The sequence below is a fragment of the Schistocerca piceifrons genome, chromosome 7 (genome assembly GCF_021461385.2).
Source record: "Schistocerca piceifrons isolate TAMUIC-IGC-003096 chromosome 7, iqSchPice1.1, whole genome shotgun sequence".
Taxonomy (NCBI): domain Eukaryota; kingdom Metazoa; phylum Arthropoda; class Insecta; order Orthoptera; family Acrididae; genus Schistocerca; species Schistocerca piceifrons.
The window spans coordinates 547,189,777-547,213,921 of record NC_060144.1 but is presented as its reverse complement, the minus strand read 5'-3'; the positions used below and the strand labels follow the sequence as shown (position 1 = coordinate 547,213,921).

The following is a 24,145-nucleotide window of genomic DNA, read 5'->3' as shown; positions in this document are numbered from 1 at the left end:
TACAGAGCCGAATGGAGGGTCTGATCAGATGCACAGACGGTTCTGCGACTGTATAGCCTGCATATTCCTCGACTTGCGCCAAAGGTTGGTTGGTTCCGCTGAATAGGTCAGGTGTCCACTATATGCAGGAGGCAGCTACACGGGTAGCAGGGGATGTGTGGCGTGGACTGGGCGGTTTTTTAGATTAGAGGGTCTAGGAAAAACACTGGAGGGGCTCCAGTCACAAAGGGTACACGCTGAACACAGGAAAAACGTAATACAGAAACCATTGGTATAACAGTTGTAAACTGTCGTAGATGTGTTGGGAAAATACCAGAGCTCCAAGCGCTAATAGAAACCACTGATGCTCAAATCGTTATATGCACTTAAAGCTGGATAAAGCCGGATATAAGCTCAGCTGAAATTTTTGCGAAGAACCTAACGGTGCTCCGAAAGGATAGGCTATACGCGGTTGGCGGTGGCGTGTTTGTTGCTGTCAGAAGTAGTTTAACTTGTCGCGAAATTGAAGTAGGTAGTTCCTGTGAGTTAGTATGGGTAGAGGTCATTGTTGGCAACCGGAATAAAATAATAATTGGATCCTTTTACCGACCTCAAAATTCAGATGATACAGTTGCTGAAAGGTTCAAAGAAAGCTTGAGACTGATTTCAAACACGTACCCGACTCATACGATAATAGTTGATGGTGACTTTAATTTACCCTCGATATGTTGGCGAAAATACATGTTTAATTCCGGAGCTACGCATAAAATATCATCCGAAATTGTGCTAAACGCATTCTCTGGAAATTATTTCTAGCAGTTAGTTCATTAGCCCACGCGAATAGTAAACAGTCGTGAAAACACATTTGACCTCTTGTAAGTAGGCTGTTTATGTTTTCTCTATGTAAGTAGGCTGTTTATGTTTTCTCTATGTAAGTAGGCTGTTTAGGTTTTTTATTGGTAACGCCACCTCTGTATGACAATCACTGGCTGTGCTGTGGGCAGTCTGTGTCTGCTTTGCATTGTTGTAATACTCGCCATTGTAGTGTTAGGCAGCTGGCTGTGAACAGCGCGTAGCGTTGCGCAGTTGGAGGTGAGCCGCCAGCAGTGGTGGATGTGGGGAGAGAGATGGCGGAGGTTTGCAATTTGTCATGAACTGATATATATATTATGACTTGTGATGATATTAAGGTAAATACATTGTTTGTTCTCTATTAATATCTTTCATTTGCTAACTATCCCTATCAGTAGTTAGTGCCTTTAGTAGTTTGAATCTTTTATTTAGCTGGCAGTAGTGGCGCTTGCTGTATTGCAGTAGCTTGAGCAGCGAAGATTTTTGTGAGGTAAGTGATTTGTGAAAGGTATAGTTTAATGTTAGTCAGGGCCATTCTTTTGTAGGGAATTTTGAAAGTCAGATTGCGTTGCGCTAACAAAGTATTGTGTGTCAGGTTAAGCACAGCCATATATAAATTGTTCAAAGGGGACGTTTCATACTCTTAGCAGCAATAAATCCTGAGTTAATAACAAGCATCAAAGCCGATTCAGGGATTAGTGAACACACGGTTGCCGTAGCGAGATTGAATACTGTAATCCCCAAATCCTCGAAAAATAAGCGAAAAATATACCTATTAAAAAAAAAAACAGATTAAAAGTCACGTGACGTCTTCCAAGGATACAATCTCCAATCATTCCAAATTAATAATGCAAGTTTAGACCAGATGTGGCTTACAGTCAAAGGAATACCATCGGCAGCAATTGAGAGATTTAAGAGATTTATACCATATAAATTAACAAACGACGGAGCTGATCCTCCTTGGTAGACAAAACGTGTTAGAACACTGTTGCAGAAACAACGAAACAAATATGCCAAATTTAAACAGACGCAAAATCCCCAAGATTGGCGATCTTTCACAGAAGCTCGAAATTTAGCGCGGACTTCAACGCGAGATGCCTATAACAGTTTCCACAACGAAACTTTGTCTCGAAACCTGGCAGAATAGCCAAAGAGATTCTGGTCGTATGTGAAGTATGTTAGCAGCAAGAAACAATCAATGCTTTCTCTGCACAGCGCTGCCAAAGCAGAGTTACTAAACACAGGCTTCCGAAATGCCTTCCCGAAAGAAGATGAAGTAAATATTCCAGAAACAGTAAAGCAGTGAGAATGGGGCGTGAGTCGTGCTTGGGTAGCTCAGTTGGTGGAGCACTTGCCAGCAAAAGGCAAATGTCCCGAGTTGGAGTCTCGGTCCGGCACACAGTTTATATCTGCGAGTAAGTTTCATATCAGCGCACACTCCACTGCAGAGTGCAAATCTCATTCTGTAAATATTTCAGAATTCGAATCGAGAACAGCTTCCAACATGAGTAACGTAGAAGTAAATATCCTCGGAGTACTGAAACAACTTAAATCACTTAATAAAAGCAAGTCTTCTGGTCCATGCTGTATACCAATTAGGTTCCTTTCGGAGTATGCTGATGCATTAGCTCCATACTTAACAGTCATATACAACCGTTCGCTCAACGAAAGATCCGTACCCAAAGACTGGAAAGTTGCACAGGTCACACCAATATTCAAGAAAGGTAATGGGAGTAATCCACTAAATTGCAGGCCCATATCGTTAACGTCGATATTCGGCAGGATTTTAGAACATATATTGTGTTCGAACATTATGAATTACTTCTGAGAAAACTGTCTATTGACACACAGTCAACGGCTTAGAACACATCGTTTCTTTGAAACACAACTATCTCTTTATTCATATGAGGTGTTGAGAGCTATTGACAAGGGATTTCAGATCGATTCCGTATTTCTGGATTTCCGGAAGGCTTTTCACACTGTACCACACAAGCGGCTCGTAGTGAAGTTGCGTGCTTATGGAATATCGTGTCAGTTACGTGACTTGATTTGTGATTTGCTGTCTGAGAGGTCACAGTTCGCAGTAATTGACGGAAAGTCATAGAGTAAAACAGAAGTGATTTCTGGTATTCCCCAAGGTAGTGTTATAGGCCCTTTGGTGTTCCTTCTCTATGTAAACGATTTTGGAGACAATCTGAGCAGCCGTCTTTGGTTGTTTGCAAATGACGCTGTCATTTATCGACTAGTAAAGTCATCAGAAGAGCAAAATAAACTGCAAAACGATTTAGAAAAGATATTTGAATGGTGCGATAAGTGGCAGTTGACCCTAAAATACGAAAAGTGTGAGGTCATCCACATGAGTGCTAAAAGGAACTCGTTAAACTTCGGTTACACGATAAATCATTCTAATCTAAAAGCCGTAAATTCAACTAAATACCGAGGTATGTCAATAACGAACAACTTAAGTTGGAAGGAACACATGGAAAATGGTGTAGGGAATGCTAACCAGAGACTGCGCTTTATTGGCAGGATACTTAGAAAACGTAACAGACCTACTAAGGAGACTGCTTACACTACGCTTGTCCGTCCTCTCCCAGAATACTGCTGCGTGGTGTGGGATCCTTATCAGATAGGAGTGACGGAGTACATCGAAAAAGTTCAAAGAAAGGCAGCACGTTTGGTATTATCGTGAAATATGGGAGAGAGTGTCACAGAAATGATGCAGGATTTGGGATGGACATAATTAAAAGAAATGCGTTTTTCGTTGCGACGGATTCTTCTCACGAAATTCCAATCACCAACTATTTCCTCCGAATGCGAAAATATTTTGTTGACGCCTACCTACATAGAGGGGAACGATAACCAAGATAAAATAAGGGAAATCAGAGCTCGTACGGAAAGATACAGGTATTCATTCTTTCCGTGCTCTATACGAGATTGGAACTATAGAGAATTGTGAAGGTGGTTCGATGAACCCTCTGCCAAGCACTTAAATGTGATTTGCACAGTATCCATGTAGATGAAGATGTTACGTGAAACGCCCTATATTACGTAGACTTCTCCAGTGATTCAATAGTCACACAACACTCAAGGCATTTATCGTATAAATGTGACTGCCACAACGTAGCATATGTAACTGTACGTCCACGCTACGACTATGGGAACTACAGAAGGAAAATGTCTGATTTCAAGTGTGTATAGTCTCTTAATCTTCTCTTATTCGTGATATGTGACAAGCGAAACGATGTTCATCTTTAAGAAAACTATTCCAAGGTCAGTGGCCTCAGCTTTGCTATGTGCAACCGGTATAGCAGCCACTTATGTATTTGTGAAGAGGTACTTGCAGTACCAAACTCAGAAACATGTGAACCCCAGTCGTGTGCTGGTATACAACACAAACTAGCGCAATACGGTGTGAACCTTGCGCTGTGCTAATACGTATCGCATGTGGAAGAAGCTTCACGGGCAGTCAGTCCATTCACATTAAACTTACATCGATGTCACTAATCTCGTCAGCTAACAGGGATGAAGGAAGTTTCGGCGCCAGTATTTTCCACCACAGAGGTCTCAGAACCTCATAACTGATTTTCCGAGCGTAATGTGCCGCTACAAAAACATTTAATCTGCCATTCCGCACGATGAGCTCTAAGTGGATCCTTTGGCTTTGTTATGCAGTGTCTATGAGAAACTTCTGATTTACAAAATGCAGTTAAGAGAAATCAACGAAACATAGATAAATGTGGTTTCCAGCGTCACGTAAAGCAGTTAAAATGTTTTCGCTGGACTTTTTGTAAGCTATTCCTTTTGTTTTATTTCTAGTGCTCAATAATTTCAAGAAACGACTACATCTCACGAGAGAGCCTAATGCGTGATGTGGTATGCTCAAACAAAATCATCCATTGTCGAGACGAATTTCAAAGGAAACCGCTAGGTGCTTTAACTGTCTTATGGTTAAAGCTTAGCAGGACAAGATCCTAGCCACCGGGAATATAAACAGACGGTCAGGTTCTGGCAGAAAACGCACGTCTAATGAACTGGCAGAGGAGATTAGAGAGACCTTCCAAAGAAGCTCATCATAGTCAGTTAGCCGAGCGTCACGAGAGCTAAGCATCCTTTATCAGTTCACAAGGTGCTGCATAAAGAACTTGACTTTCATACTTGGAAAGCTCAAATTATGTAACCGGTGAAGCGAAACGACCTGCAGCTTCGCCGTGAATTTGCTGTTGAGATACTGGACCGGATCGAGCAATAATCTAGCTATCTACGGAATGTTTTCTGTGATCTAGCAAACTTTGAAGAACACGGAAGGTTAATCGGACGAAATCTGCACCTGTTGTTCGGAAAGCTATCACAGTTTTCGGGAAAATCTCCGAGGCAGAAAATAACTGAATGTTTGTTGTGAGCTGATGAGAGGCAACACAGATGGAACATTTTTTTCATCGAGTAAACAGTAACATAAATCGTTTATCTGGACCAACATGGGAAATTTTTTGGCATTCAGTCTGTTGCCCTACAGCCAGATGTGCTCTTCCAGCAAGATGGTACACCATCCCATTGAGGTTCACATGTTCTTTATTTCTTCGACCGTACGAGCGATGTTTAATAATTTATAAACCAAAATTGATTAGCCTTGACGATTTCCGCGGAATAGTTGTGAATTCAGTAGCTTCCCTCACCCTTGACATGCTTGTGAGCACATGACCTTAGACAGAGTATCCTATAGACATTTTAAGGGTTAAGAAACGAGCTCTCGTAGGTAATCATTTATTTTTTGTATATAACTTTATGAGCGACTTCACATCATGCCGGAAATTGCAAGTATCTCAGCCTCACTTCCTTTATTTTATTTTATTTGGCAGTCAGAGCAATATTTTATGTGGACCCCTTGTGCAGGCGTGCATTTAAATTTTTGTTACGATGAAGTAGGTAGGTGTAAATAATTGGGTAGTGAAATAAACCTAATTTACATTGAAACGCAGCAAATGAAGCACTGATCTTAACATTCCAGCGGACAGACTGATATCAGCAGTGTTGTATTACATCGTTCTAAGGAGCTATGTCATACGTAATCTGAAGCTGGATGGAATAACATGATCTGGAATCTTCAACCAATAATTTGAATGTCACTGCTACCACATATGTACAGTTTACTGACCACCAATGTACATACCAGCTTTCTTAGGTACTACTTGCACACATGTTCAGTAGCGAGAAGCTTCCCAAAACATTTTGAGGTTTACGACCCGTTTTACACAGATTGATGAAGAGGAATAACTCTGACGCTTCCGTAAAGTAACAAAGCGAGGTAGACGTTTGACATTCTATACTGTTAACCGACACCTCTTTCATAGCGCGCCGGTATTTCACCGCACGTTTCAGTGACTAATCGGAGATTCAAGTGCTCTCCAGAGTCACATCAAAGTGCGCCTCATCAGAACACCAGAGCGCTTGACCCGTACCACAGTCCTGTTATTGCATCGCCGAGTGTTCTTGAACTAACCACACACGACCGTTGCTGTGACACCGCACCAGGCACCCATAGATTCCGACCGTACTGACTCATGTTGCAGAAACGATACCGCTATCATCTCGAACTGGCATGTGTGATGTATGGAAATTAATGGTTTGTAGGCCTTTCTGTGTTTATCTTAGATGTTACACGCCATGTTAACTGGTTTTATTTCTGAAGGATATCACTACGCCCACTGTCAGTGAAGTAGTACAGGGCCAATAACAATCGAATCTCCATAAACGTCACGCATGAGTGGCAGATCTCCTCAGGTGAAGTATGAGATCAGCTGAGGACAGACAGTTTGAAGAACGATGTAGCGAGTATCCGAGATAATGAATTACGTTAAATAAGGTGCACGTTTTGTTCCACATATCCACAATGAACAGGTCGTCGAGGACGTGGAATAAATCAGAAAAACTAAAGTAGATAATAAATGTTTTAATAGAAGAACTGCAATGTTAAGATTTCTCTCATCTGTATCAGATGATCCTCAGGCAACGGAGAAACTTATAAATGTTAGACATTTTGAATTTTAAACCTTAAGTAAAAAGCTTACCACAAGTATTTAAATCCATACATATACATTTAAATGTATACATACTAAAGCTTAGAAGATAATTTATGGACTATTGTAGCCAAGCATCATTAGAAGAAACCGACTTTGCTAAGCTTTTCTATACACATCGCATCACAGGCTCACGACATTTCCTTCCAGAAACAGATTCCGTGAAGTGATCCATTATTTTAAAACACATATACATTTCTTACGATAATGGTCATTAATAAATAAATATATTAAGAAGCAGTGATTCTTTTACACATTTCATGAAACATGGTTTTGTAAGATGCTCTTCACATTGTAAATCATTCAGCTTACATTATTCGTGACCATGACAACTTTAACCCCGAGGTATGGCATCTTCTGACACTATGGAATGAAAATTTACGAACCATGTCAAAGTAATGTATAAACTTTTACGGTATCTATGTCCAACAGCGTTCACATTACGGATACAAAGGTAGCTGAAGTTTGAATGCCAACTACTTAACGATTTGGAAGATTTTTATCCGCATGTCGACATATTTTATGCAGTCGTAGGTTGGAAACTTCTTGTAGCACTAAAATACGACTACGATGTCACTGTATTATATATTTGACGCAATGTGTGTGTGTGTGTGTGTGTGTGTGTGTGCATTATTTTTCCGAAATTATGTTGGGTAGCAAGTATTAAGGACAATAGTCTCCATTGCGTACCTTGCATTAGGATCGAAAGGACTAGATTATACATATTAGTATGCACATTCAGGTTTGAGACAATCAATACTCTTGCATTACATTCCAAAGGGTGCAGGAAATAGGTCATGTCCGACACCTATCCTTACCCTTTATCAACTTCTGTAAGGTGAAGCAAATGTTTGTGCACTATGTTTGCTGTTAATATTACTTCTACTGCAGTTGCTTTTCTTATCATGGCTGTTTTAATGTTGACAGCTCGTAATAAAACTCCATGTTGAATTAGTATCCCTGCAGTGAAGTGTGCGCTACTCTGAAACTACCCAGGAAGGCAGAAACTGTGTGGTTCACTGGGACTTGAAAACGGGTACCTTGACCTTCGCCGGCAGTTACTGCTGAGCGACCTACCCAGCCCGGACTCACGGCCCATGCTCACAGCTTGGTTTCTGGTAATAACTCTCTCTCTTTCTGTAGTTCGCAGAGCGGTGAGGAGGGGTTAACATGTTGTGCCACATAACGGAACCGTTAAGGGCATTGCCCACCAATGGCTTGGTTATTCGCTCTCATCACGGTTAGGCTCATATTCCTAGCCTGTCCTGAAGTTTTTTTTTTTTTTTTTAACTCATTGTTACTCTTATGTTTTCTAAATCATTTATTATACGACGCAATAACATCTGCCAATGTAGTTTCCGCAGTTGTGGAATTGAACCACAGCACATAACCGATCATTCCGTTTGAAACTACTGTGATTGTGCCAGGTTTTAGTTTCAAAATATTCCGACATTATGGTCTCCAGACAGAGATATCATTTCTCCAACCTGTTTTCATTTCATTCTCTTAGACTTTTCTAAATACTGTGTGAACGCGTTCTGTGATCGTCTCATAGAGACACAGGCGTATGTGGATAAGGCTTAAGTGAATAAGCACACTGAACAAAGTGTTAGTCGCGCCTCTCAAAGGAACAAAGTAGTCAAAAAATGGTTCAAATGGCTCTGAGCACTATGGGACTTAACATCTATGGTCATTAGTCCCCTAGAACTTAGAACTACTTAAACCTAACTAACCTAAGGACATCACACAACACCCAGTCATCACGAGGCAGAGAAAATCCCTGACCCCGCCGGGAATCGAACCCGGGAACCCGGGAACAAACTAGTGACTCTGAAGCACTTTCAATAATAAATAACTGTGACCGTGTACCGCTGAATTAATTCATGGCAGTGATGCCAGTTGTTTGTATGAACTGAGCGTTGAAAGACGGCGCGATGTTTGAACTTCACAAACGAGGTACCGCTTTTCGTCTCGTACATGAGAAGAATATGAACGATGTTGTCCGACCCGGTGATGTACCAGCGTAGCACTGCAACATGTATTCAAGAAATGGCGTACCAATTGCAGCCATGTAACAGACAGTAATAGTAATGGTCGCAAAAGGATCCTAACGGGCAGGTAGCGGCGACGAATTTTCAAGGGCAGTCAATTTAAAACCCGGTATCAATTGCTGCTGGGAGTAAATGTAAGTCTATCTGAAACAGTTTACGAGCGCAATTTGCTTGGGGAACTCCGTGCAGCGGACTGTCAAAGTCGACTGCAGTTGCTCAAAGTGGCATATAAGGCTGCACCATTTCACTGGAACAAAGAAAACTGAAACTGGAACGTAGCTGACTGGAGGCGTGTACTGTGATCCAACGAGTCACGATTTTGCCCCTTTTCAAGTGATGAAAAGCGTCTAGTGCACTGAAGGCCCGATGAGGCAATTAATCCGCAGTTTGCAGCGGCTGTAGTTCTTTCCGGAGAAGTTTCTGTGTTCTGTCGTGGGTTCTCTCTATACTATGACTTCCCCTTGGTGATCACAAACCAGAAGGTTCGTTTCAACTTTCTCAATATCTGCAACACAGTTTTTTTTTTCTCAGAAGTCAGGTTGGTTTCATTCATAATTCCAGTGCACCAAATTATTTCCCACTTTTTGGCTACAAAATCTTATTTTTCAACATAATATCCGTTCAATGAGACGGCCTTTCGCCACCTTACGGGGAGGGCCTGTGTGCTTGCATGGTAGAACACTTCTGGAGGACGTCGGAGCCAACGTCTTGCTCCGTCAATAACCGCCCATCAACGTTCTGATTCCCGTGGAGTGCATTCTTCATTGGGCCAAGCAAGTGGAAGTTGGAAGGTGCGAGATCTGGGCTGTAGGGTGGATGAGGAAGAACCGACCAATGAGGTTTTGTAAACTCCCTCGGTTGCACAGACATGTGTGGGGAAGGAGACGTTTGTTCGCATTTTTGTGGCGACGAGCACGCTAAAGCCATTTCTTCAGTTTCCTAAAAGTAGCACAATTAACTCTCGAGTTGATCGGTGCACCATGAGGGAGGACATCAAATAGAATAAACCCTTCAGAGTCCCAGAAGATCTGAGGTTCCGGCTTTGAACCTTACCTTCAGAAGGGATTGTTGCAATCAGTCTAGTAATAGTCAACCAATTCCGCACAGATGGTCCCTCGTTGCTCTTTATGGTCTTCTTGTAGGCGGCGAGGAACCCAGCAGCCACATACCTTTGAGTACCCCAACTGGTGAGCGAGTGTGTCAGCATTACCAGCTGAGACGTCTAGTTGATCAGGGAGGTATTTGACTGCGATCCGTCGATCACCTCGAATGGCAATGTCGTCCGATCCGACCCCGGTAGCTGAATGGTCAGTGTGACGGATTTTCAATCCTCTGGGCCCGGGTTCGATTCCCAGCGGGGTCGGAGAATTTTCTGCGCCCACGGACTGGCTGTTGTGCTGTCCTCATCATCATCCTATCATCCTCATCTTCATCGACTGCAGTTCGCCGAAGTGGTGTCAAATTGAAAGACCGGCACCCGGCGAACGGCCTGCCCGATGGGGGGGGGGGGGGGGGGGGGATAGCCATAATATTAAATAAAATGGCAGTGGCAGTGGCAGTGTCCGCACGTTCCAGCATTACAGCAGTCACACTGTGTGCGACCAGTGGCCATATGGGAAGTCGGACAAGTTTACGCGATTTGTTGCAATGACAGACGCCTCTCCCAACGACTTACCGTTCGTTTGTTCACTGCCAAGTCTCCTTAAATATTGTGCGAGTGCCTACGGATATCTGCTATACTCTATGTTTCTGTCAAAAGGAAACTTAGTGACAACTGTCTGCTTGGAACGCACCTCCGTTGCAGACGCCACTTTGAAGACTACGTACAGAGCCGCCACCTATCGAAACTTTATGAAACGATATGGGTTGAAGCAGGAATATTTTACCATGGTCCACAACAATGTCCGCATTTTTTCAACTGAAATTGGCCGAGAATATAATTGTGTTGCATTACTCGCATGCCCCTCGTATTTACAATGTAATGAGTATGCCGAGGACAGTCCCGTCATGTAAGATGGCGACAGCATAAGTCGTGTTTCAAAGGCCGTAACGATACTCTGGAGAATTGCAAATACTGGGAAGATCAGTTCAGTTCAGATAGGGAAAAGAAACTTGAGGTACTATAGGACTATAGGTTCTCTGTGTATGATTGGAGAAAGAACGAGACAAATAAACAAGCAGGTGTATATTTGCTGCTTCTGCAGTTTAAAAGATGTATGATTAGACTGGAAAGATATAAACTTAATAAATGAAATGTACACAAAGCTATATGTGACAGCAAGGCAGAGCATTAGGAGAGAGAGGCGATGAACAGTGGAACAGATATAAGGCACGGATGCTCCCTATCATCGAAGCTGTTCAGTGCTCGTGGAGAAAAACTGGTAGGTAAGGTTATTGAGCACGGAAGAGGCACTGTATCTGGAAGACAAAGTATAATGGCTAGAAAATATGTAAATGTTCAAGCAGGAAAGGCGTAATCAGAAGAGGAGACACAAACGATGTTGAAGAGTATAGGAAGGAGAGGTGACAAGTATGAATAACAAATAAATATAGGAAAGACAAAATGCTGAGAATAAGCAAACAGGCAGCACCACGTAATATATTCTTAGACGGAAAGGGTAGAATTATTAAAATCCTTTCTTTATCTGGGGCGTTTAATGACATGGAATGAAAGCTGTACAGAACTATGAAAAAGGAGTGTATTTATAAGAAAAAGAGCATTTCAAAGGTGACGCAGTCCAAAAGCCTGAAGAATTCCAATGGTGATGAGCAAAAGACCTGCTAAAAGTGGTGTCAGGTTTGTAGTGTTGTACAGCACTGAATCATGGACAGTTAAAAAGAAATAAGAAATTTAGATTTGGAAATGTGATCACGAGGAAGGATGCTTAAGGTGAATTGGGCTGATGGACTTAAGAATGAAGAAATTCTGAAGTAGATGGGGTAGGAAAGAAAACTATTGTAAATGAGCAGGAATAAGCAAAAATCTTGATACGGGTATATAGTGCGTCGATATTGCAACAAAGAATTAGGGAGAGAAAAGTAGAATGAATGGGAGGAAGAAATATGAAGGAAATTGGAATCATGGTGACCATTAGAAGAGAACGATCATACCAACATATGAAGGAAGGTTCTCAGAACGGGACATAATATATAGAGCATCCAACTTAAACCTGTTGTAAGACGGATTCAGTAAAGAAAAAAAAAAGCCTCACACCTTCCTCTTTTGACAAGGACTTGCCTCCAAAATCAACTGATGTTATCCCACAGAAAATGGAGTGGAACAGGTTAAATGTAGCATCCAACGTACCCACAGTTCTATAACTCTACGCTCTCTAACCAGCAGTGTGTAGTAACTTCAGCTGACTATGACATACCTGAGGAAACCGGAAGAACCTAGCCATCTCCCCGAATTGCGACCGTTTTCAACGCGAAGCTTCACTATATTAGCGTGATTCCTCCTTAGTGTGACCCACATTTTTGGACGTGTGGACCTTGTACGCGATTAGCACACTGTTGGAAATGTATGTGTCACTGGTGGAGTTGTACTCAAGAATTTTGTGTTTTTGGTACCATATGTAAGTGGCATAGTAAGTGGTAAGATTACCAACAGTATTGGTAGCACTGGCAGGGAGAAAACGTAAATCAATATTTGGGAGAGAAACTGGGAGCAAACGACTTCCCTTTGACTTCTGCTTTTTTTTCTTGTTTTGCACATAATTAGCGCCACACGTCCTTCAGTGTTACTCCACTATGTATTGTATATCATTACACATAATGATTTGCATTTCATGAGTAATAAAAGTTAATCGTTCGCGTGCTTTCGTCGTTTTTATGTAACTAAAGCATTTAATTTTAATGCAGCTACAGTTTACATGCAGCAACATAAAAAAATCTATACAATTATTGTTGTTATTTTGTCATAAACAGAACGTCCTTCATCATAATGAAAGACGAGAGTTTCCTGTTATTATTGGTAAATGAGAAATTTGCTTATGAATAACACAAACATGTGTAACATGAACTGGACGAAGTATTGAACTGATATTTGAAATGATGTTGTTTTGCGGCTTCCTTCAAATTTTCTCTCTTTTTGAGGAAATAGCTCTTTCTAGAACTATAAATATATCTTCTTTTTTTCATTAAAACATCTCTCTGTTTCACGTTGCCAATCAACAATTTCCGAATTAAAACAGAATTTAACACTGTCTGTTTCAGTTTTGCTACAAATACTATTTGTTATTAAGTAACAGGCAGGAGGATAACTATGCAGAATAGAAATGTTTTACACGTAATGTGGCCATTTATGTAGCTTCGCTCAGTTTCCAGACAGTTCGCCACTTGCGATTTACAGAGGAATCTAGTAACAAACTGATCGCGTGCGCAAACAAAAGGCTCGAATTGTGGTAACGGCCGATTGGCATGCAACACCCTTGACGTACACAAGTAACCCAGTTATGATCTCAGCAGGGCTACTGCGCAAACTAGTGTAGTCTACGCTTATGTACGGATGTCTACGGCCCCCTGCTATCGCTCTACAGCCCCGGTTGCTGGTATTTGCAGGTCCCGCGTTCTGGGGGCTCATCAACCCACAATGGTCGCTGTGCAGTAAGGGCCGCCGGCAGTCGCCCATCGACATCGAGCCGGACAAGTTGCTGTTCGACCCCCTGTTGCGGCCGCTGCACATCGACAAGAACATGGTGAGTGGGAGACCACCGAACCCGGCGTACACGCTCGGCAGCAGCGCCGCTTGCCTCTCTGCGGTTTTGCCACTCGGAATCAGTCGTAAGTGGCGGCCGTATTGCCCGTTCCGGGGAAACCCGCAGCGCCTGCTCTTAGCTTACAGTCCGCCAGCTCTCGGCTCGATATGTTTTACTTGCAGAAGGGAGCGCCTCCACTGTGATCATTTTAACTCCATTGCGATTGGAGGAATGCGGAAAGCAGCGTACGCAGTGCCGTAATTGCATTTCTCCGAGATGGCGTGGGTAATGGTCGCGACTGGACTAGGAAGATGACTTATCCAGAGGCGGGAGACACCTGCGTGCTTCTCATCTCCTTAGTCGCTCTGAGCCTGCAATTTATTTATCCCGCGGAATATATATATATATATATATATATATATATATATATATATATATTGCAAGCTCAGGGCGACTAAGGAGATGAGAGGCACGCAGGTGTCTCCCGCCTCTATATATACAGGGCTATTACAAATGATTGAAGCGATTTCATAAATTCACTGTAGCTCCATTCATTGACATATGGTCACGACACACTACAGATACGTCGAAAAACTCATAAAGTTTTGTTCGGCTGAAGCCGCACTTCAGGTTTCCCCCGCCAGAGCGCTCGAGAGCGCAGTGAGACAAAATGGCGACAGGAGCCGAGAAAGCGTATGTCACGCTTGAAATGCACTCACATCAATCAGTCATAACAGTGCAACGACACTTCAGGACGAAGTTCAACAAAGATCCACCAACAGCTAACTCCATTCGGCGATGGTATGCGCAGTTTAAAGCTTCTGGATGCCTCTGTAAGGGGAAATCAACGGGTCGGCCTGCAGGTTGAACGGTTGAACACGTGCGGGCAAGTTTCACGCGTAGCCTGCGGAAGTCGACGAATAAAGCAAGCATGGAGCTTTTTTCATCTTTCAACAGGATGGTGCTCCACCGCACTTCCATCATGATGTTCGGCATTTCTTAAACAGGAGATTGGAAAACCGATGGATCGGTCGTGGTGGAGATCATGATCAGCAATTCATGTCATGGCCTCCACGCTCTCCCGACTTAACCACTTGCGATTTCTTTCTGTGGGGTTATGTGAAAGATTCAGTGTTTAAACCTCCTCTACCAAGAAACGTGCCAGAACTGCGATTTCGCATCAACGATGCTTTTGAACTCGTTGATGGGGACATGCTGAGCCGAGTGTGGGACGAACTTGATTATCGGCTTGATGTCTGCCGAATCACTAAAGGGGCACATATGGAACATTTGTGAATGCCTAAAAAAACTTTTTGAGTTTTTGTATGTGTGTGCAAAGCATTGTGAAAATATCTCAAATAATAAAGTTATTGTAGAGCTGTGAAATCGCTTCAATCATTTGTAATAACCCTGTATATATAAAAAGCGACAAGATTGTGCCAAGATAAATTTTAGAAAATTGTATGAGTCTCATGATATAAGACTTGTTTCCAAATTAATGAATTTTCTAGCAACTTTGCTATATGGCAAAGTTGTCCACTTACCTCATATTTGTGTGCTGCAAACTTGTGCAAGTGCTCTGAACAGAGTCACATTACTTCCAGACTAACAGAATTAATGAAGAAACATATTTTGTTTCATTAAGGAAGAATTGAACCATGAACCATGGACCTTGCCGTCAGTCGGGTGGCTTGTGTGCCTCAGCCATACCGTAGCTGCAACCACAATGGAGGGGTGTCTGTTGAGAAGCCAGAAGTACGTGTAGTTTCTGAAGAGGGGCAGCAGCCGTTTCAGTAGTAGCAGGAGCAACAGTCCGGATGATTGACTGATCTGGCCTTGTAACATCAACACAAACGGCCTGGCTCTGATGATACTGCGAACGGCAGAAAGCAAAGTGAAGCTACAGTCGTAATTTTTCCTACGGCATGCAGCTCTAGTGTACCCTTAACTGATGATGATGTTCTCTAGGATAAAATATTTCGGAGGTAAAATAATCCCCAGGAGGATGTCGTCATCAGAAGAAAAAGAACTGGCCTTCCACGGATCGGCGAGTGGAATGTTAGATCCCTTACTGAGACAAGTTGGTCAGAAAATGTAGATAAGAAAATGGATAGGTTGAAGTTAGATGTAGTGGAAAGTAGTAAACTTCGGTAGCAGGAGGAACAGGGCTTCTGGTCAAGTGGTTCAAATGGTTCAAATGGCTCTGAGCACTATGGGACTTAACATCTGAGGTCAACAGTCCTCTATAACTTAGAACTACTTAAACATAACTAACCTAAGGACATCACATACATCCATGCCCAAGGCAGGATTCGAACCTGCAACCATAGCGGTCGCGTAGTTCCAGAGTGAAGCGCCTAGAACCGCTAGGTAACACCGGCCGGCTTCTGGTCAGGTGGATACAGTGTTATAAATACAAAAGTCAAATAGGAGTAGTGCAGGAGTGGGTTTAATAATGAATAAGAAAATAGGAATGCAAGTAAGCTACTACGAACAGCATAGTGAACTCATTATCATAGCCAAGATAGACATGAACCCCACACTTACCACTGTAGTACAAGTTATATGCTAAACAGCTCCACAGATGATGATGAGATTGAAGAAATGTATGATGAGATAAAATAAATTTTGCAGGTAGTTAAGGGAGATGAAAATTTGTGATGAAGAACTAGAACTGTACAGTAGAAAAAGAAGAGAAGAAATAACTATAGGTGATTAATGACTGGGGAAAAAATATGAAAGAGGCAGCTGCCTCGTAGAATTGTGCACAGAGCACTTATTTGAAGAATCATAAAAGAAAGTTGTGAACGTGGAAGACACAGGAAGGTTTCAGATTCAATGTGTAATGGTAGGACAGATATTTCAAACTAGAATTTAAACTGTAAGACATTTTCAGGAGCTGATGGGGACTCTGATGGTAATTTATTGGTTACGAACTGTAGATTAAAACTGAAGAGGTAGGAGGTTAAGGAGATGGACCTGGATACGTTGAAAGAACCAGAGCTTGTTGACAGTTTAAGAAGCAGTATTAGACAAAAGTTGACTAAACCAGCGGGAAAGATTACAGTAGAAGACGTGTGGGTGGCTTTAAGAAATGAAATGGTGAAATCAGCAGAGGATCAAATAGGTAAAAAGACAAGCCCAGCAAAAATCCTTGCTAACCCAGGCGATACTTAATGTAACTGATGAAAGAACGAAATATAAAAACGCAGCAAATGAAGCAGGCGAAAGGGAATATAAATGTATAAAAATGAGATTGGCAAGAAGTGCAAAATTGCTAGTCACGAATGGCTAGAGATCAAATGTATAGTTGTAGAAGCATATTTCACTAGGGGAAAGATAATGCTTACAGGATAATTAAAGGGGCCTTTGGAGATGAGAGTGGCAGTTGTATGAACATCAAGAGCTCATATGGAAAAGCTGTCTTAAAAGTAAACCACTCTTACACAAAGAAGAGAAAGAGCTTAAAGTTGGAGGGAGTAAATAGAGGGAGTATACAAGGGAGTTGAAAATGAAAGCAATGTTATAGAAATGGAAAGACATAGATGCAAATGAGAGAGGAGATGAGTTACACAGAGCACTCAAAGGTCTCAGTTCGAAACAAGACCCTGGGAGCACACGACGTTGTATCAGAATCGCTGATATCCTTGGGAGAGTCAAGCACGACAAAACACATTTATCTGGTGTGCAAGATGTACGAGACAGGCGAAATACACTCAGACTTCAAGAAGAATATAATAATTCCAATTCCCGACAAAGCAGATGCTACTGTTGTTGTTGTTGTAGTCTTCAGTTCAGAGACTGGTATGATACAGCTCTCCATCCTACTCTGTCCTGTGCAAGATTCTTCACCTCCTACTACCTACAGCAACCTACATCCTTCTGATTCTTCTTAGTGTCTTCATCTCTTGGTCTCCCTCTACGATTGTTACCCTCCATGCTGCCCTCCAGTACTAAATTGGTGATCCCTTCATCCCTTAGAAAATGTCCTACCAACCGATCCCTTCTTCTAGCAAGTTGTGGCACAAATTTCTCTTCTCCCCAATTCTATTCAATACCTCCTCATTAGTTATGTGATCTACCCGTCTAATCTTCAGCATTCTTCTGTAGCATCACATTTCGAAAGCTTCTATTCTCTTCTTGTCTAAACTATTTATCGTCCACGTTTCACTTCCATACATGGCTACATTCCATACATATACTTTCAGAAACTTCCTGACACTTAAATCTATACTCGATGTTAACGAATTTCTCTTCTTCAAAACCGCTTTCCTTGCCATTGCCAGTCTACATTTTATATCCTCTAGTCTTCAACCATCTTCATTTATTTCGCTTCCCAAATAGCGAAACTCATTTACCACTTTAAGAGTCTCATTTCCTAATCTGGACCCTCAGTATCACCCGATTTAATTCGACTACATTCCATTACCCTCGTCTAAATTTTGTGAATGTTCATCTTATATGCGCCTTTCAGGACACTGTCCATTCCGTTCAACTGCTCTTCCAGGTCCTTTGCTGTCTCTGATAGAATTACAATGTCTTCGGCGAACCTCAAAGTTTTTATTTCATCTCCATGGATTTCAATTCCTATCCCGAATTTTTCTTTTGATTCCTTTAATGCTTGCTCAATATAAAGATTGAATAACATCGGGGATAGGCTACATGCGTGTCACAGTCCCATCCCAAATCGCTTTAAGCACTATGGGACTTAACATCTGATGTCATCAGTCCCCTAGACTTAGAACTACTTAAACCCAACTAATCTAAGCACACCACACACATCCATGCCTGAGGCAGGATTCGAACCTGCGTCCGTAGCAGCAGCGTGTTTCCGGACTGAAGCGCCTAGAACCGCTCGGCTACAGCGGCCGGCCTCTCACTCCGTTCCCAATCACTGCTTTCCTTTCATGCCCCTCGACTCTTATAACTGCCATCAGGTTTCCGTACAAATTGTAAATAGCCTTTCGCTCCCTGTATTTTACCTCTACCACCTTCAGAATTTGAAAGAGAGTATTCCAATCAACATTGTCAAAAGCTTTCTCTATGTCTACAAATGCTAGAAACGTAGGTTTGCCTTTGCTTAATCTATCTTATAATATAAATCGTAGGGTCAGTATAGCCTCATGTGCTCCAATAATTCTACGGAATCCAAACTGATCTTCCCCAAAGTTGGTTTCTACCAGTTTTTCCTTTAGTATGTAAAGAATTCGAGTTAGTATTTGCAGCCGTGACTTATTAAGCTGTTAGTTCGCTAATTTTCACATCTCTTAACACCTGCTTTCTTTGGGATCGGAATTATTATATTCTTCTTGAAGTCTAAGGGTATTTCGCCTGTCTCATACATCTTGCTCACCAGATGGTAGAGTTTTGTCAGTGCTGGCTCTTCCGAGGCTATCAGTAGTTCTAATGACATGTTATATACTCCAGGGGCTTTGTTTCAACTTAGGTCATTCTGCTGTGTCAAACTTTTCACGCAGTATCATATCTCCTATTTCATCTTCGCCTACATCCTCTTCCATTTCCATATTATTGTCCTCAAGTACACCGCCATTGTGTAGACCCCTACATACTTCTTCCACCTTTCTGCTTTCCCTTCTTTGCTTAGAACTGGGTTTCCATCTGAGCTCTTGACATTCATTTACGTGGATCTCTTTTCTCCAAAGGTCTTTTAATTTTCCTGTAAGCAGTATCTATCTTACCCCCTAGTGATATACACCTCTACATCCTTACATTTGTCCTCTTGCTATCCGTGCTGAGCCATTTTGCACTTCCTGTCGATCTCATTTCTGAGACGTCTGTATTACTTTTCTCCTGCTTCATTTACTGCATTGTTATATTTTCTCCATTCATCAGCTATGTTCAATATATCTTCTGTTACCCAATGACTTCTTCTATTCCTTGTGTTTTTACCTACTTGATCCCCTGCTGCCTTCATTATTTCGTCTCTCAAAGCAACCTATTCTTCTTCTACTGTATTCCGTTCCTCCATTGTTGTCAATCGTTCCCTAACGCTCTCACTGAAACTCTCTCCAGCCTCTGGTTCAGTAAGTTTATCCAGGTTCCCTCTCCTTAAATACCCACCTTTATGCAGCTCATTCAGTTTTAATCTACAGTTCATTACCAATATATTGTGGTCAGACTTCACATTTGCCCCTGGAAATGCCTTACAATTTAAAACATGGTTCCTAAATCTCTGTCTTACCATTATATATTCTATCTGAAATATTCCAGTATCTCCAGGTCTCTTCCACGTTTACAACCTTCTTTATGATTCTTGAACCAAGTGTTAGCTATGATTAAGTTATGATCTGTGCAGAATTCTACCAGGCGGCTTCCTCTTTCAATCCTTGCCTCTATCTCATATTCACCTACTAAATTTCCTTCTCTTCCTTTTGTGCTATCGAATTCCAGTCACCCATGATTATTAAATTTTCGTCAGATGCTACTAGGTGCGTATTCCAGTCACCCATGATCATTAAATTTTCGTCAGATGCTACTAGGTGCGAAAATTACTATTACTAAGTCATGGTTGCAAACTACTAAAACGAATTCTTTACAGAAGAAGAGAAAAAACAGTTAGAAATTAAACTTGGGGAAAGTCTGTTTGGATTTGGGAGAAAAGTGGGAATATGCAAACAAATTCTAACGCTGTTACTAATCTTAGAAGATAGGTTAAGGAAAGGCAAACCTACGTTTATTGCATTTATGTTTAGACTTCGAGAACGCTTTTGACAATTTTGAGTTGAATACGCTCTTTGAAATTCTGATGGTAGCAGTGGTAAAAGACAGGGACCGATAGACTGTTTAGAACTTGTACAGAAACCAGACGGAGTCATCGAAGTTGTGCAACATGAAAGGGAACTGTGGCTGTGAAAAGAGTGAGAGATGATTGTAACCATTCGCTAATGTTACTCAATCTGTACATTGAGCCAACAGTAAAGGAAGCAAAAAGATTGTGGTAGGAATTAAAGTTCAGCGAGGAGAAATATAAATTTTGGGGTTTTCCGATAAGACTGTTATTCTGTCAGAGACAGCAAGGGAATTCGATGAGCAGTTGAAAGGAATGGACTGTGTCTTGAACATCAAGGAAAGGAAGTCAAGAATAATGGAATGAAGTCGAATTAGATCACATGAAGCTGAATGCAAAAGATTAGGGAATGGGTCTCTTAAACTAGTAGATGGGTTTTGTTATTTTGCAGCAAAATAACTGATTATAGCCAAAGAAGAGAAAATATGAAATGTAGACCGGGAATGGGTAGACAGCGCTTCTGAGGAAGAGAATTTCGTTAACATCGAATATAGATTTAAGTGTTAGTAAATCTTCTCTGAAAGTATTTGTCTCTAATGTAGCGGTATATGGAAATGAAAAATGGACGATTAACAATTTAGACAAGAAGAGAATAGAAGCTTTTGAAACGTGGCGCTATAGAAGAATGCTGAAGTTAGATGGGGAGAGCAATTAACTGATGTGGAGGTACTGAATAGAATTGAGGAGAAAAGGAGTTTGTGGTGCAATCTAAGCCGAAGAAGGGATAAGTTGGTAGGAACGTACTGAGACATCAAGCGCTCACCAATTCACTATTGGAGGGAAACATGGAGGGAAAAATCTTAGAGGGAGACCAAGAGATGAATACAGTAAGCAGATTGAGAAGGTATAGGTTCGGAGATGAAGAGGCTTGCGGTGGACGGAGAAGCATGGAGAGCTGTATCAAATCAGTCTTCGGATTGCAGACCACAGCAATAAAAATTAAGAAATATTTATTTTACTTTTAAATACTATCATCACTGAAGAACATTTCATTCCAAAACAAAATAGAACAATTTCGTATTATAGTTTTCTTTTTCGAATATTCTGTTTTGCTGTGAGCTGTTTTTGAAATATGACACATCTGATGATCACAATCTGCACAAGTTCACGTAAAAACACTTCCGTTTGCTCAAATCGATATTGAGTTAAATGAACTTGAATGTTGAATACAGTGCTTCACACACAAGTGGTTCCACAAACTGATGTCTCTTGACACACGGCTTTGTTTCAGGGCGTTTTTAACTTAAAACCTTCTATCACAATGCAATAGTTGATCATCCAGTTCGTTTGAGCTTTACATCCTTTGTCTTTTCGCATTTACAGGACCTTCAACTCTACAGCTGGTGAATCCTTTATAATTGGCAATGACACAGGATTGCCTTTTTGATAGTATCAACGGCCAAATGATTTTTCAGGAACGAATATTAAGATTTGAGTGCTGATAACGGTAAATCTGCCATTAATTTCTTGAAAGACGTTCGACATTTTTATAAATATTGTTCCCTTTTCATGAGAATATCAACAAGTATTTTCTTCAGACATCTCAAAGTATCGAACATTTTATTCTCTAGGTATGAGTCATCTAAGCTTAACTTGTTATGAAAGATGAACACTGAGTTAAATCAGAAACAAGTTTTCCATTTCCTTGTAATGCTTGTATGTTCAGGGTTTGTGAATTTTGAAAAACAATCCTAAGGAAACAGTATCCATTCACCACTGCGGGTCATCAGCTTGAGTCAAAGGTTTTACTTTCTCTCTCCACTAATTACAGAAGTCTACCCAGGACGTTGCTTACCGATAACCTCCAGCTAAGCAATGGGAAGATTTGGTTTCCCTCTATTTCTTTTCTCAGTTCGCTTACTCTTAACCCCGAGACTGCCACCCATCAAAAGCTCCATGCCGCCATCTGTGTTTCTGCAAACCGTGAAGTGGGTACTGTGGACTTCCCTGAGCTCACGATGCAGGTAGATATACATAGTTAACCTAGGATCCCTCCCACACTCACCCTAGGATCCCTCCCACACTCACCAAGATACACCAGGAAGCTAATCACTGTACATTTCTTCAATGAAGGGCAGGAAATGTCGGTGTTTTGTGGGATTTGAGCGGATGTAGTTGACAATGTTTACATTTATCTTCTTAACATGTGAATTCTGAAAATACTTGCTTTGTATGGTATATACAGATGACAAAAGGTCTGCCTTGTACTTTACCGCCATATCGACAGGAGTCACAGCAGATCGGAGCAAGAGCTGTGTGCAGTTCACAACCAGCATTTTGGCCAGTCCTGTTACCTAGAATGAATGTCACTCTGAGCAATGGAGTATGCACTATTTAAAAAAACTAGCCCTTGTCTCCTTCCTCGTTTACCTCCCAGCTCCCTCCATTCATCACCTCTTCCCCCCTCCTCTGCATCTGTCTGAACATCTTAGCCGGCCGCAGTTGCCGTGCGGTTACAGGCGCTACAGTCTGGAACCGAGCGACCGCTACGGTCGCAGGTTCGAATCCTGTCTCGGGCATGGATGGGTCTGATGTTAGGTTTGAGTAGTTCTAAGTTCTAGGGGACTGATGACATCAGATTTTAAGTCCCATAGTGCTCAGAGCCATTTGAATTTGAACTCCCATTCCTCCATCCAAGTCTACCCCTCACCCTCTGTCTCAGCTCATCTACTCCCTCTCTCAGCCCATGCCGAACTCTCTTTCTGTCCATCCCATTCCCCTGCGTCTTCTTGTCTGTCCCCCACTAGCTTCTGTCCACCCCCTTCTCCCCCCTTTCTTTCTGCCCAACTCCTTTTCCTCCCTCTTAGTCTGTCCCCTGATCCTCTGTCTCAGTCCATCTGCTCCTCTCCCTCTCTCTGTCCATCCAGATATTCCACACACTCTGACCAGTACCTCCTTCCCCCTCTCTGGCTAACCCCACCCCTATCTCTGTATGTCCATCACATCCTGCTTCTGCATCCTCTGTCCACCTGGGTCCTTCTCACCACTATCTTTGTCCAACTCTTTCTCCTACTTTGTCTGTCCATCTTACAGTCCCAACTCTATCTGTTCATCCCTTACTTCCAAATCTCTCTATCTCCTGAATGAGATTTTCACTCTGCAGCGGAGTGTGCGCTGATATGAAACTTCCTGGCAGATTAAAACTGTGTGCCCGACCGAGACTGGAACTCGGGACCTTTGCCTTTCGCGGGCAAGTGCTCTACCGTCTGAGCTACCGAAGCACGACTCACGCCCGGTACTCACAGCTCTACTTCTGCCAGTATCTCGTCTCCTACCTTCCAAACTTTCGCAGGAGAGCTTCTGTAAAGTTTGGAAGGTAGGAGACGAGATACTGGCAGAAGTAGAGCTGTGAGTACCGGGCGTGAGTCGTGCTTCGGTAGCTCAGATGGTAGAGCACTTGCCCACGAAAGGCAAAGGTCCCGAGTTCGAGTCTCGGTCGGGCACACAGTTTTAATCTGCCAGGAAGTTTCTCTCTATCTCCTCCCCCTTTTTCTGTACATTTCTTCCCCTGTCTGACTGCCCACCTTATACTTCCCTCTCTACGCTGTATTGACTACTGTAGTGTATAGCTGCAATAGTATATCCACTAATAAATTAATATGTGTAGCACATGTCTATCTACGTCCTGCAATCTCCCTGTCCATTACGCCCTCCTTCCCACCTCTATGTGCGTCCATCTCC

The 24,145-nt window shown here is 42.0% G+C and overlaps 1 protein-coding gene across 2 annotated transcripts in view; it reads left to right on the top strand.

Annotated features, from left to right (window-relative positions):
* The window catches only part of LOC124805071 (carbonic anhydrase-related protein 10-like), a 925,040-nt gene that overhangs the window by 640,590 nt on the left and 260,305 nt on the right, over positions 1 to 24,145 (top strand). For both annotated transcript variants that reach the window (XM_047265497.1, XM_047265498.1), the window contains one exon: positions 13,520 to 13,656. In XM_047265497.1, the coding sequence (XP_047121453.1) occupies positions 13,520 to 13,656 (137 nt within the window). The remainder of the gene's footprint in view (positions 1 to 13,519; positions 13,657 to 24,145) is intronic.